Below are 14,606 nucleotides of genomic sequence, written 5' to 3'. Positions count from 1 at the left end.
ACAAACTAATCTGAAATTATCTTCCTTGATTTATGATTTACTTCAGTTTACAAATGATGTCAATTAGTTTCAATTAATTGAACTGTTTGAACTGTTTATATAGAAATGACTTAGTCATAGATTTGTCTATAACATGTGCAGTATACATTTATATAAATCAATAAATGAATAATTGTAATATAAACTTAGGACCTAATAAAGAAGATATTGTAAAGGTATTATTTGTCAACTCTATTTGGACCATTTGATGTTGATTTTATTGGAAGGTAAAAATCAAGTAGGAAGGGGTGACACACTTTTGTGATGTGGGATATAGAGGGTACAAAAAGGTGGGAATGTGGGATATAGAGGGTACAAAAAGGTGGGATCTGGGAAAAAGAAGGAAAACAAGTTGGAAGTGGGAATTTTGTTTTAAAAAAGCAGAATTTGGAAAATGATCCTCACCCTGTCACCCTCCCCCTTTCCAGTAGGTCAAAGGAAACACATTATGGATCAGTAAAGTGTTAAGTTGTTGGCACAATTTACAAAATTTAGTATTTATCTAGCTCAAATCACAGAGACATGTCTTTATGTCATAATTTAGTCACAAGCAAAGAAAACACATTCTATATATGGAATAGTTGTAATATCGATAGAAAGGGACATTTATTTGTAACTACACAGTGTGTCCTTTAGACAAGTCCTTTTACTTTAGCATGTATCCCAACAAAATTGACCATTTAAAAATGGTTCATGGTCTTTGTCGTAATATACAGCGACTCTTTTCACAAAAAATCTTACGATTAAAATTGATCGTAAGTTATACTGAAATGTGTATGACTTACAAGTATTTTTACTCTTAAGATTTTTTGTGAAAAGAGCCGTTGGCTCTTAAAAAAATATGACATTAAGAGATACTGGCCTAGACTACAAAATGTGTTAATTCATATGTCATTCCATTGAAAAACCAAATGTGCATTTTTTTAAAAAAAAATTTTATAACAGTTAAGACGACAAAAATTAAGAAAAACCAAAAAAATAGATGCCATCAAACAGCAAAAGTTATAAACAAATCTTCATAATGAGATCTTTAACTTATAGTTAACTTATAGTCTTGTTCTTTGCAGTATTGCTCATTTTGGTTTCCCAGCGAGTCGGAGTAAGTAATCCAAATAGAGTCCATCCAAATGGCCAAGCATCAACGGTGGATTATGATTATGCCAAGATTTATCAGGAGAAGAGAGGGGCACCTGCCACTAACATAGAATGGATGATTTTAGCATATGTAGCAGGTAGAAATATTTTAACATTGTGGTTTGTGAAGGAAAAAAATTACTGTAAAATCTAAAATATTGTGTGCATTTATGATGGTGATTTTTATAGAATGGACAATAAGGTGAGAACATCAGAGATTATTTATTGCTATTTCAGTAAATGCTTCATACAAATGATGCTTTCAGAATTTGAAATGCAAATTTTTAATCTTGCCATCCCTATTTTATTCTAACTTTCACAATAAAAAATTGCAGGAATTTACAGTATATTACTATCTGCCATATGTACTTTGCTACAGATTTTACAACATTGGGGTGTAGTGCTTACAAAAAAATACTAACATGAGAATACAACTTGGGTCTCTGTTCCCTGATGGTCCTGACATTTGATTACTGTAAATTCAGAAATTATGGCATGCATTTATTATTGTGATTTTGTCATTTTAAACCAAAATGCGATTATTATTTTTCTGATACTGAGAAAAATCCTGCTTCATTTTTTTATAAAAAATTAAAATGCGAGTTTAAATTATTGCGATTACAATCCTGTCGCATTTTTCACAATAATAAAAACATTGCAATAATTCCCAAATTTACAGTAACATCTTACTGTACAGATAACATTTCAGAGATATAATGTTTAGGATTTGAGACTTCCATTATTTTGCAAAAAATTTTAAGTTGTACTGGATTATAGAGCTTCTTTAATTGGTCAGCGGCTTGGTCAGTGGCTTGGTCAGTGGTTAGCAGCAGACACTATGCACCAATCAAACTTACCAACATGAAAATGTACAAATATTTATCTTATATAAGTAGGAATCAAGGAAACACAGCATACCAACAGATGTAAAGAAACAATAAGTTTTCATTCCATGCATTTTGCTCATTGTTGAAGGCCATCAGTGACCAGTATAGTTGTTAATTTCTAAGTCATTTGGTCTCTGGTGGATAGTTGTTTCATTGGCAATTATACCACATCTTGCTATTTTTAGGTTTAAAAATATTTTGATTAGAATGGAAAGTAGTTATTGCGTACTGTTGTGTGGTTTTTTTTCTACATTGGCTAGAGGTATAGGGGGAGGGTTGAGATCTCAAAAAACATGTTTAACCCCGCCGCATTTTTGCGCCTGTCCCAAGTCAGGAGCCTCTGGCCTTTGTTAGTCTTGTATCATTTTTAATTTTAGTTTCTTGTGTATAATTTTGAGTTTAGTATGACGTCCATTATCACTGAACTAGTATACATATTTGTTTAGGGGCCAGCTGAAGGACGCCTCTGGGTGCAGGAGTTTCTCGCTGAATTGAAGACCCATTGGTGGCCTTCAGCTGTCGTCTGCTCTATGGTCGGGTTGTTGTCTCTTTGACACATTCCCCATTTCCATTCTCAATTTTATTGGATAAAAAAAAACGTTAGTTTGGCAAAGCCAAATGAAATAGAAGAACAAATTCACGTCCCATCTGCTCCAGAAAATCCCTCAAGCCTAAGATGATTTTTATGTATGTTTTTATGTCTTTTCCAGTGAGAAACCAGAACATTATGTAGACTCACTTGATTTACACAAACCTTAATGTTTTCATATTAAGCAATATCTGAGCTCTCATAAGAATAATTATTTCCTCAAAATGATCAAAGAAATGTAAAGTTTGAAATGGTTTCCTGATTTATCATGTTGTTGATTTTAAGTAGTATAAATGAGGGTCTTGATGGTAGGGGGGTTTATTCTTTAATTTTATCTGCCATTTTGTCTATTCTTATTTTGACCATTATTCTCTATTTTTTATATTTTAGCACCTCATTCTTCTCTATTCTGTATTTTGCCCTCTATTCTCCACTTTTTGCCCATTACGGGTATTCTATATTCTGTAAACCCCATCTAGACCCTCATAAATGTCTTTCAAAATAGATGAGGATTCATATCACAATAGGTTTGGTATGATTGACAAATTTTCTTCTCATCTTATTTCTAAAAAATAAGTTGAAGTAAAACTTAGATAAAATGTTTTTAACCCTTTTTAACCTTTGTATTTTAAGAGTAGAGAATCACAAAACCTAATTTTCCAGGATATTTCGTTTTATTGAATATACTTTGTAAATTCAACAGAATCAAATATAGAATTACTGTAAATTCAACAGAATCAAATATAGAATTACTGTAAATTCAACAGAATCAAATATAGAATAACTGTAAATTCAACAGAATCAAATATAGAATTACTGTAAATTCAACAGAATCAAATATAGAATTACTGAAAATTCAACAGAATCAAATATAGAATAACTGTAAATTCAACAGAATCAAATATAGAATTACTGTAAATTCAACAGAATCAAATATAGAATTACTGAAAATTCAACAGAATCAAATATAGAATAACTGTAAATTCAACAGAATCAAATATAGAATTACTGTAAATTCAACAGAATCAAATATAGAATTACTGAAAATTCAACAGAATCAAATATAGAATAACTGTAAATTCAACAGAATCAAATATAGAATTACTGAAAATTCAACAGAATCAAATATAGAATAACTGTAAATTCAACAGAATCAAATATAGAATTACTGAAAATTCAACAGAATCAAATATAGAATAACTGTAAATTCAACAGAATCAAATATAGAATTACTGAAAATTCAACAGAATCAAATATAGAATAACTGTAAATTCAACAGAATCAAATATAGAATTACTGAAAATTCAACAGAATCAAATATAGAATAACTGTAAATTCAACAGAATCAAATATAGAATTACTGAAAATTCAACAGAATCAAATATAGAATAACTGTAAATTCAACAGAATCAAATATAGAATTACTGAAAATTCAACAGAATCAAATATAGAATAACTGTAAATTCAACAGAATCAAATATAGAATTACTGAAAATTCAACAGAATCAAATATAGAATAACTGTAAATTCAACAGAATCAAATATAGAATTACTGTAAATTCAACAGAATCAAATATAGAATTACTGAAAATTCAACAGAATCAAATATAGAATAACTGTAAATTCAACAGAATCAAATATAGAATTACTGAAAATTCAACAGAATCAAATATAGAATAACTGTAAATTCAACAGAATCAAATATAGAATTACTGAAAATTCAACAGAATCAAATATAGAATAACTGTAAATTCAACAGAATCAAATATAGAATTACTGAAAATTCAACAGAATCAAATATAGAATAACTGTAAATTCAACAGAATCAAATATAGAATTACTGAAAATTCAACAGAATCAAATATAGAATAACTGTAAATTCAACAGAATCAAATATAGAATTACTGAAAATTCAACAGAATCAAATATAGAATAACTGTAAATTCAACAGAATCAAATATAGAATAACTGTAAATTCAACAGAATCAAATATAGAATAACTGTAAATTCAACAGAATCAAATATAGAATAACTGTAAATTCAACAGAATCAAATATAGAATTACTGAAAATTCAACAGAATCAAATATAGAATAACTGTAAATTCAACAGAATCAAATATAGAATTACTGAAAATTCAACAGAATCAAATATAGAATAACTGTAAATTCAACAGAATCAAATATAGAATTACTGAAAATTCAACAGAATCAAATATAGAATAACTGTAAATTCAACAGAATCAAATATAGAATTACTGAAAATTCAACAGAATCAAATATAGAATAACTGTAAATTCAACAGAATCAAATATAGAATTACTGAAAATTCAACAAAACTAAATATAACAAAACCTCTGAAAAATTGTAACATTATGAGAAAATATACAAGAAAAATAAAAACTCACAAAAATGTTTTGACTGTCAAAACTGTGAAAAATTATTTATTAATGGCAGTGTGTAGATTTACAACCAAAACCCATACATGTGTAAGCCAATCTTGTTGGAACAGGTTAGTTGTTTTTTACTTCAAACTATTTAAGCAATTGTTTAGTAATGAAATGATATATTACTCAGGTGATACAATTTGATACATGTATATCTGACCAATTTTGGTTTCAGTGCCTCTTTATTTTAAATAGCTCTGGATGAAATGTAGATAGAATTGACCTATGAGTTGCAAGAAAATTGGTTAACTCTTGTGTGGTTTGGTTGTACATGTAATGAATGGATGCATATTTCTTTTGCAGGCTACATATGGGCTGAAATTAAACAGCTATGGGATGAGGGTGCATATGAGTACGTTCATGACATGTGGAATATTTTAGATTTTGTTACAAACTCATTGTATATAGCTACACTAACTCTCAGGGTTATAGCTTACGTGCAGGTAATTATTGAATCAGCCAATTATATTACTAAGATGTTTTAAAAGTTCATTGCAATTTTTAAAAAAGTGAACAGAAAAGTTTACATTCACACATTTTTAAACATCATCAGCAATTTGTACATTTTCTCTTTAATCCTGCTGCTTAATATTTTTTTAGGGCAAGGACAGTTCATGATACTCCAAAGTATTAGGAATAGCTTCAGATAACACTGCAGCATCTTCATGTTTTCATGTCAATCCCTGTCAATTTATCAATGAAATGCACGTGCCGTCATTCATACAACCAAATAACTATCATAATACATTGTACATGTAAAATACTTTTACTCACTACTTCATTTCTAAACCAAACAAAACATAGAGATTAAGACAAATTGCTGATAAATAAAATAATGGCAATTGTTATTTTGATACTTGAACTTCATAAGGTCGAATGTCAGACCACCGTTGAAGGTTTGCTTGATATTCTTGCTGATCAAGTCAGTGTCAAAATCAAATATGCAATTTTTCTACAAAGTAAAGATATGCTAACGTGGTACAAGCATTAACAACACCTATATATATTTTCAAATCCTGTAGTGGATATTGTTCAGAATTTTTAATGAATTGCAATAGGTTGAGAGCAGTACTATCTGTCAAGTCACAGTAATTGTGTCTAAGTTTTATTAGCTAATAAGTTTTTGCTCAAACATTCACTGTCAATTCATTATTTTCGTTGGTACCCAATTTTCGTGGATTGAGGAAAAATTGTATTTTCATGGCTATTTGATTTTGTGGTTTTGCAATCATTGGCATACAAGCCTATTGAAAATATATCTTTCGTTTAAAATTCATGGTTTTCCTATATCCAAGAAATTATGAATAATGGTACCCCTTGAAAAATAATGAATCCACAGCAATTATTTTTAAATTTCAGGTTCAAAGAGAGATAGCAGCAGGTCATAAGGAATTAGCAGAACTAGAGAGAAAACACTGGAAAGCTTATGATCCTAATTTAATTGCTGAAGCCCTTTTTGCAGCTGCTAATATATTCAGTTCATTAAAACTCATTTACATATTCACTGTGAATCCACATTTAGGGCCATTACAGATATCATTAGGACGTATGATTCTAGACATATTGAAGTTTTGTGGTGTATATATTCTTGTGTTGTTTTCATTTGCTTGTGGATTAAATCATCTTTATTGGTACTATGCAACGTTGAGAGCTCAGGAGTGTGATGCAGACCCAACAGGCCAGCATGATTCTTGTGATCGCAAGTTCAAAAGTTTTGCAAAGTAAGTAAAACTAAAGACATGTTTTAAAAAAGAATTATGTTGTTCTGTGGATTCATATATTTTTCGTGAATACCAATTTTCTGGGATTGAGAAAAAAAATGCATCTGTAAGATCTTTTCTTGCATTAAAATTACAGTTGCAAATACACCATGCATGATTTTTTTCCTCAGATATGAGTAATTTTGCTACAATTTGAAGAACAAGATTTATGATGAAAATAATCTATCTTAATTTTACCAGAAATATATCAGAATAAAAGAGAGAACTGCCTGGGTGGTCTCATTGTAGCATGCTCACCTCAAGTGCAGGAAATTTTAGGTTGAATCCCTGGCTGGGTCAAATAAAAGACTTTAAAGTTGGTGTTTTCTGCTTCTCCACTTAGCATATGGCATTAAGGAGAAAGAGCAAAGACTGGTTGGCTTAGCAACAGAATATTGTGTCCAGGGAGGTTGACTTGTCTTTCTGCATACTTTACCTTGTGAACTGGCACTTTAAAACTCTAACTCAGCATCCTGTCTAGTACAAAGCAGTGGACATATTTACATCTCATTTACATATTTCTGGCTTACACATGTATTTGCATTTAATTTGCCACTGTAGGTAAAACAATCATCCATCATTGTCATCAGAACAAAAGAGTAACTCTGAAAGTTTGATTTTCTTATTGCTTTGAATCTTCTATAACATTGAAATAAAGAGTCGAATGGGAGATAACTCTAATTTGATTTATTATTTACTTAACAGCCTATGTCATCTCGTCATGTAAATCTCATTTCTTTGTTTCTCATGTAAACATATTTTATTAGAATATGATATTGTAAATACAGAAAGTTTTGCATAAAATTGAGAATGGATTTATTATTGCGATTGTTGAGGAAAAGACAAAAATGAGATATAAATTATTGAAATTTAAGAAATACAGCATACAAATATTGCTATCAAAATTTAAGATGCAATTTTTTTTTTGCAAAACCTGTTCTGCTGCAATTTTAGCATGTATTCAAACATAGAACTGATTTTACAGTACTGTTCTGATGTCATGAAATAGAAGTTCCTTCCAAATACAAGTTCCAAGTGGAAAAAATATTCTGTAATATTATTTCCACTAGAACCAATATTATATTATTTGTTCCTTACGGAATAAAGGTTATAGAATATTTGTTCCAATAGGAACAGATGTTATGGCATAGTTTTTTAACAAATTTTCCAGTGGAACTTATGTTAGGCGGAACAAATATATGTTGACACTTTTACCATTATTTTTAGCTCAGCTGGCCCAATAACTATCACTATTACTTGGCGCCTGTCTACCTCCACCTTAATCCATCATCTGTAAACTTTTACAAAAAATCTTATCCTCTGAACCATGGTAAATTTATTCAATTTTTTAAAGAAAATTGTAGGATGAAATTTTTCTTTGAAACTTTTTTCTGAAACTTTATCACAGGTCTAGAATTTATCAAAGTAAGCATCCTTTTAATTTTCAGGATTTTCACTTTTGTCATTCCCTAGTTATGGAGCACCTGAGATCACCCCCAGTTTTTGGTGGGGTTTGTGTAACTCAGTCTTTAGTTTCCTGTGTTGTGTTTTGTGTACTATTGTTTGTCTGTTTGTCTTTTTCTTTGTAAGCCATGGCGTTTCCAGTTTATTTTCGACTTATGAGTTTGAATGTCCCTTTGATATCTTTCGCCTCTCTTTATGAAACTTAATTCATGAAATGTTTAACATTTGTTTACATATTGCACACTAATGTAAATATAAGAAGATGTGATATGATTGCCAATATGATAACTATCCTCCAGAGACCAAATGAGGTAAAATAATTTTAGCAACTAAAGGTCTCTGAAAAGCTGTCAACATTGTATGAAACTCATACCATATAGCAAGCTATAAAAGACCCAAACATGACAAGATGTTATACAATTTAAGCGAGTGAAAAAAAGGCCTGATATATAATGTTATAGTTTGATTGATTTCATCAAAACTTTAATCTGTTATTGAGGTTGATAAAGGAAAGTTCCCTTTCAAATTTGATGATTTTTGGTTTGTCTTTCCATAAGCTATGGGACTTAAACCATCAGATTTGAATACATTTTTTCAAATTTTGTGCCATAACTTGTGTATGCTTAGATTGATTTACTGGAAACTTTAAATTTACACAATTATTGGAATTAAAATAAGAAGCTGCTGAACCAATTATTGGAATTGTTAAAAGTTTAAAAAATACCTTTTGATTCATCATTCCAGAGTTATGGGACTTTAACTGTCAGATTTAAGGCAATTTCTTACATGTTTCTCACTAGCTCTAATATGCTTGGATTAGATTACTCCAAGCTTTACACAATGGTTGGAATTGGTAAATGCAGGTTTGCTTTTGATTTTGAACATTTGCTTGGTTGTCCTTCTAGAGTTATTGGATTTTTTCAAACATATTTAAGGCAATAATCATACACCGAAAGGTATTCTCATGCATGTTCTTCTACAAAGCCATAAGCCCCCAATTTACTAACTTCTTAGAAGACGCACGTTAAATATTCTATTTTATTTTGGCAACAATATCAATATACATAAGAAGCGCTCATCACGTGCTCATAGCGCAGCTGCTTATATTATATATGAGATTATTACAAGTGTCAGAGAGTCTCTATGAGTTAACTTTTATGTTATTTCAGTATGTTTGAAATCTTACAAACTTTATACTGGGCGGCCTATGGACTTGTGGACCTAGAACATGCTGAACTTATAGAAAAACATGTGATCACAGAACTAATAGGAAAGTTAATGTTCGGGAGCTACAGTTTTATTGCTTTTATTGTCTTGTTAAACATGCTGATTGCCATGATGAGCAACTCCTATCAAATAATCTCAGTAAGTATATTCAAATTATCTTTTTCAGTCTGTTTGAAATATTGCAGACCTTATATTGGGCTATTTTTGGATTGGTTGACCTATCTCATGCTGAGTTGCAAGGGAAACATGAGTTTACAGAATTTGTGGGAAAATTGATGTTTGGCAGCTACAGTTTCTTAGCTTTTATAGTTTTGTTAAATCTATTGATTGCTATGATGAGCAGTTCATACATTAATATATCTGTAAGTAAAGTGTGCCTGTGTGACTGCCATTTTGTTTTGGTTTACGATCAATGTTTGTTGCACTGTTTCTCTGTAATTGTTTTCTGTAAAGATGTTACCATTACTTAATTCTGATTCATCTACTAGTATTCATGTCCTAATACTAGGAATCATGATGATTGATAAAATATTATGTGTTCCAAGCTTCTTAGCAAAGTTTTACGTGGCATAGACATAGTAGCATGATGTTCATCTGTCTCAAATTATGCTGGTCATCTGATAGTTAGCAACATCCTATCTATGTTTGTTTGTAATGATAAATTTTTATGTTAAGTTAAACTGATAGTTTGGTAAGCAACCTCCTATTTTATGTTTATCCGTAATGATAAGGTCATGCTTTAAGAACACCGATATTCTGCTTTGCAATCAGATGTTCTTCATTTTCGTGCTCCTGTTAGTTTTCATACTGCATTGTCAGTTAGACAAGGGGTCACTTTTATAATTATTATCTTCCCCTCAATTGAAGATTAGTGTATATAGGAATCACATTTACCCTCTGTCAGTCCATCTGACAATGAGTCATTTAATGCAATTGATTCCAGTGAAATTTGGTACAACTTAAGAAAACCTTATGAAGATGTGCATGAAGTTTATTATTTCTTTCAGACATCTTTATGGTGTGGAAATTGAATTTCAATATAGATCAGAATGAAATCCAGGCTTTTGGTAGAGTCTTTGGAAACTGTCCTTGTTCAGATATTTTCCATTTAATAATACCATACCTTTTTCAAAAGAAAGTCTTGTCAATGATACAGCCTTTGTCTTCAGATATTACATAATTCATGTTTAACCAATCTTCTAGGAAGTAGTTATTCCTACTTTTGCTTAGTTTAGAGCCTTTTGGGGTAAAAAAAAATCAGTTTTTAAAACCACAATTTATCTTGTGTAACTCAGGTGGTCAATCAAGGTAAAATCATTTGTATCAATCTGTTTCACCTAAGCAGCATCAATTCCATTACCTTACAAATATTTAAACATCTTGTGAGAAACTGACTTAAGTTGCAAGAAAATTGGTTACCACATGTTTGGTTTATGTTATAAATAGTTAAAGCATTAGGTAACTATTTTGGTAGATGAAAATTTAGATTTAATAAGAAATATCAATCATCTTTCATATTGAGTTACCTGTGACTTACTTAAGACAAAACATTTTGTCTGAAGATCTGCTTACTTCTTAAGTTAATAGTTAAGTTATACAGGTTGCAATGTTTGAAAAAAAGTTTAATTTAATTGCTGGAAGATACTGTATATTTCTGCTGCCAGTGTTTGTCGATATTGTGTACACATTCTGTTGCTTAGTTTTCCTTAAAAAAAGTATGCTTATTGTAATCAACATTAGACAAAAGTTGTGCTTTATGTTGTCTAAAAACAATAATTCAATTTTACTTGCAAAGTTGTATGGCCTGCATAAAATGTCTTAAAGCTATTTTCCTAAAGCTTGTAGTTTAAATGTTTAGTTGGCTTGCTTGCTTTGTTCGTATAAATTTTTGCTCAAGCATTGTTATTAAGATTGACATCTGCAAACAATAGGAGCGGGGCTTCAGCTTGTATACATTATACTCTGCATTATACTTAACATCCAATAACATTTAAGTATAATGTATACAAGCTGAAAAGCCCTGCATATCTATTGATTGCAGATGTCAATCTTAATTACAATGCTTGAGCAAACATTTATATAAACAAAGCAAGCAAGCCAACCAAACTTTTAAACTACAAGCATTAGGAAAATAGCTCTAATTTTAATTATTTTATATGGTTTCTCTTTGTTCCACCATTGATAATCAAACTGAACAAACTTTCGTTCTTACATTACATAGCAGGTGCTTGAATAAGATACATGAAAAGGTAAAAAGAACCAATGATACCTGTTGAGATGAAACTTGCATAAAAAATACTAAAATACTCATAACTTTTCTACAGAATATCACAGATAATAATGTCTACCACGGTCTGAATTTATTTACTGTAAATTCACCATTTACCCAAAGGTGATAGTTCTAAAACATATGAGTTAATTTTTTACCCTAGAAATTACTCAACAGCACCTTTTGATTGATGATATCATTGCACTCTTTATAGATATATCCTTAAATCTGTTTTTAATCTGAAAATATTTTAATGTTTTTCGGCTACTTTGATGCCCTTGAGTCAGACATTTATTTACTTACGAGTGAGTTACTATACCCTATGATAGTACAACCTGTCAAGGTTGAAGGCAGCTTAAGCCCTTTGCAAAAATGTGCTTAACTTCTGACCTTACAGTATGTTGTTTGTCCAAACATGATAGTATCCTCTATATGGTTTCTCTTGGATATAACCATGTGTAAACTAAATCTTTTGGTAATTTCAATCCATGATCTGATCCTTTGCATTACTGGTAAAAAAAATTCAGAAAACATATCCTACCCATGATAAAATCTCCAATAAGACATAGGCTGCCTGAAACTACCTTAATTATTTCTGAATAATAGTCAAATCTATCATAATTCATTTGATTGGATTTTTAGCCATTTTGTAAGGGTCATCTATAAAGAATTGTTTATTTATAGTTATTGTAAAAGATACCAACAATTTCTATTTTTAGAGTCAAGCAGACGAAGAATGGAAATTTGCAAGGTCCAAGTTATGGATGAGTTATTTTGAAGACACTGGGACATTGCCATGTCCATTTAATATTATACCCAGCCCAAAAACATTTGTATACTTGACGGGCTGGTTTAAAACTAAATTATGTGCTTGCTCAACACAACAGAAAAGAAACAGATGGCAAAGCATTAGAGTAAGTGGAGATAACTCATTTTCAAACATAAGTGGAGATAACTCATTCTCAAACACAAGTGGAGATAACTCATTCTCAAACATAAGCAGAGATAACTCATTCTCAAACATAAGTGGAGATAACTCATCATCAAACATTAGTGGTGATAACACATTCTAAAAGGGGTAATACCACCATTGTTTTCCCCTATTATAGAAATAAAAAAGATGTGGAACTATTGCCAATGAGACAACTCTCCACCAGAGACCAAATAACATAGAAGTTAACAACTAATTCACTGTACGGCCTTCAACAATGAGCAAACCCATGCCTTATAGTCAGCTATAAAAGGCCCTGAAATGACTAATGTAAAACAATTCAAACAAGAAAACTAACGGCCTGATTTATGTACAAAACAATGAATGAAAAACAAATATGATATTCAGCAACAAACAACAACCACTGAATTACAGGCTTCTGAATTGTGACAGGCACATACAGAATGTTAGTCTTTGTTATATTGGCATTTTTTTAGAAATTGGCTGAATTTCTCTTTGTATTAAATGAAAATACTTGGCATCAGTAAAGTTTTGTTCTGTTCAGTACTACAGTGAAAATTTCAACATAAGTTTTGTGCAAATGAAGTCTTCATTTAGGAAAAAGTCTTAAAAACCATGAAATGATTAACATGTATACAGCTTTTACTAAATTTAAAAAATGAAGAAATTTTATTTAGCTTTAAAATTATAGGCGTCATTTATTAATACTAAATTTATGAAAGGGAGATAACTCTAATTTGATTTATGATTTAACAGTCTATGTTGAAAACTATATGCCATCACTAAATTTCTCTCTTTGACAAACTCTTCACTACTGTGTGTTTTTGCACAAGCATGTTTTAAAACACTAAAAATCAATAGCTTTTAAAATTTTTAAATATTTAAAATGATATATTGAATTTCTTTTATTTGCAGAAAATTGTAAAGAAAATAAATGAAAAAGAAGTGAGATATCAGGTGTGTATTGATTATCTGTCAAATTATTTATTATTTCAGGTCACATTAAACAGATATATTTAATAAATCTGGAAGTTATTTATTTTCATCCTTGTTTGGTTGACATCAAATACATTAAAAAAAACATGCACTTGGATTAATATTGAACTATGAGAAGTACTTATATAACATCTATTTACTTGGCTCTTATAACGAAACAGATTTTTTCTGAAACAATAGATTTTGTCATATACACATCATTTTTCATTTGTTTTGAAACAAAATGATGGTATTTTTTAGCTTACTTGACCCAGCATCACTTATCTTAAATTCATATGTGGTGTATTAATGAAAGGCAATGTAAGGTATACATCAATCAGACAGCAACCTAATGATAATGACAAAAAAACCACCAAAATACATTCATTTATTTTCCTTAGATTCTTTATAATTCCCTTTGAAACAAGGCAGCCAATTAGAATCCAACTTCAATTTATTCACAACTTTTCTAGAAATCAAGATGACATTATGTTTTATTAAGTCTATTAATGAAGAATTTACATGACCAAGTCATGAATGTGGTAGTTGTTTTCCATTACTTGATAGCATTTGATTTTATCAGTTTTTATGGACTTTTTGACTTTGCCTAGAAGTTTGAAATTTTTTGAAAGATTATATATGAATAGCCTTAAGTATGCGATGACACAAACAAGTATGTATATATCTTACCAAAAACATTGAAATGTACTTAAATATTGCTATTCATAGACAACGAATTCAGTACAGTCAGTTCTTGCTTTGATTTGTTGTTTATCTTATTTATGTCAATAACATTTATATTATAATGTGTTGAACATTGAAATGTTCATATACACTGGAGTGACATCTGTGGAAAGGGTTTATT

General features: G+C 30.2%; 1 protein-coding gene across 2 annotated transcripts in view; it reads left to right on the top strand.

The window, feature by feature from the left end:
• LOC127713938 (short transient receptor potential channel 4-like) overlaps positions 1–14,606 on the top strand; it is an 83,161-nt gene that overhangs the window by 52,638 nt on the left and 15,917 nt on the right. Inside the window, exons 5-10 of one of the 2 annotated variants that reach the window (XR_007987545.1) lie at positions 1,107–1,271; positions 5,398–5,537; positions 6,454–6,815; positions 9,488–9,683; positions 12,534–12,728; positions 13,682–13,723. Coding sequence is in view for 1 of the 2 variants with exons in the window: in XM_052219891.1 (XP_052075851.1) it covers positions 1,107–1,271; positions 5,398–5,537; positions 6,454–6,815; positions 9,712–9,907; positions 12,534–12,728; positions 13,682–13,723 (1,100 nt within the window). In the remaining variant the exon portion in view is untranslated. Of the gene's footprint in view, positions 1–1,106; positions 1,272–5,397; positions 5,538–6,453; positions 6,816–9,487; positions 9,684–9,711; positions 9,908–12,533; positions 12,729–13,681; positions 13,724–14,606 lie in introns of both variants that reach the window. The other variant, XM_052219891.1, reaches the window with a different exon arrangement.

This window comes from Mytilus californianus, unplaced genomic scaffold (assembly GCF_021869535.1).
Source record: "Mytilus californianus isolate M0D057914Y unplaced genomic scaffold, xbMytCali1.0.p SCAF_9, whole genome shotgun sequence".
In the NCBI taxonomy this organism is placed as follows: Eukaryota; Metazoa; Mollusca; class Bivalvia; order Mytilida; family Mytilidae; genus Mytilus; species Mytilus californianus.
Note: the sequence above shows the minus strand (reverse complement) of the source record. Positions and strands in the feature narration are given on the sequence as shown.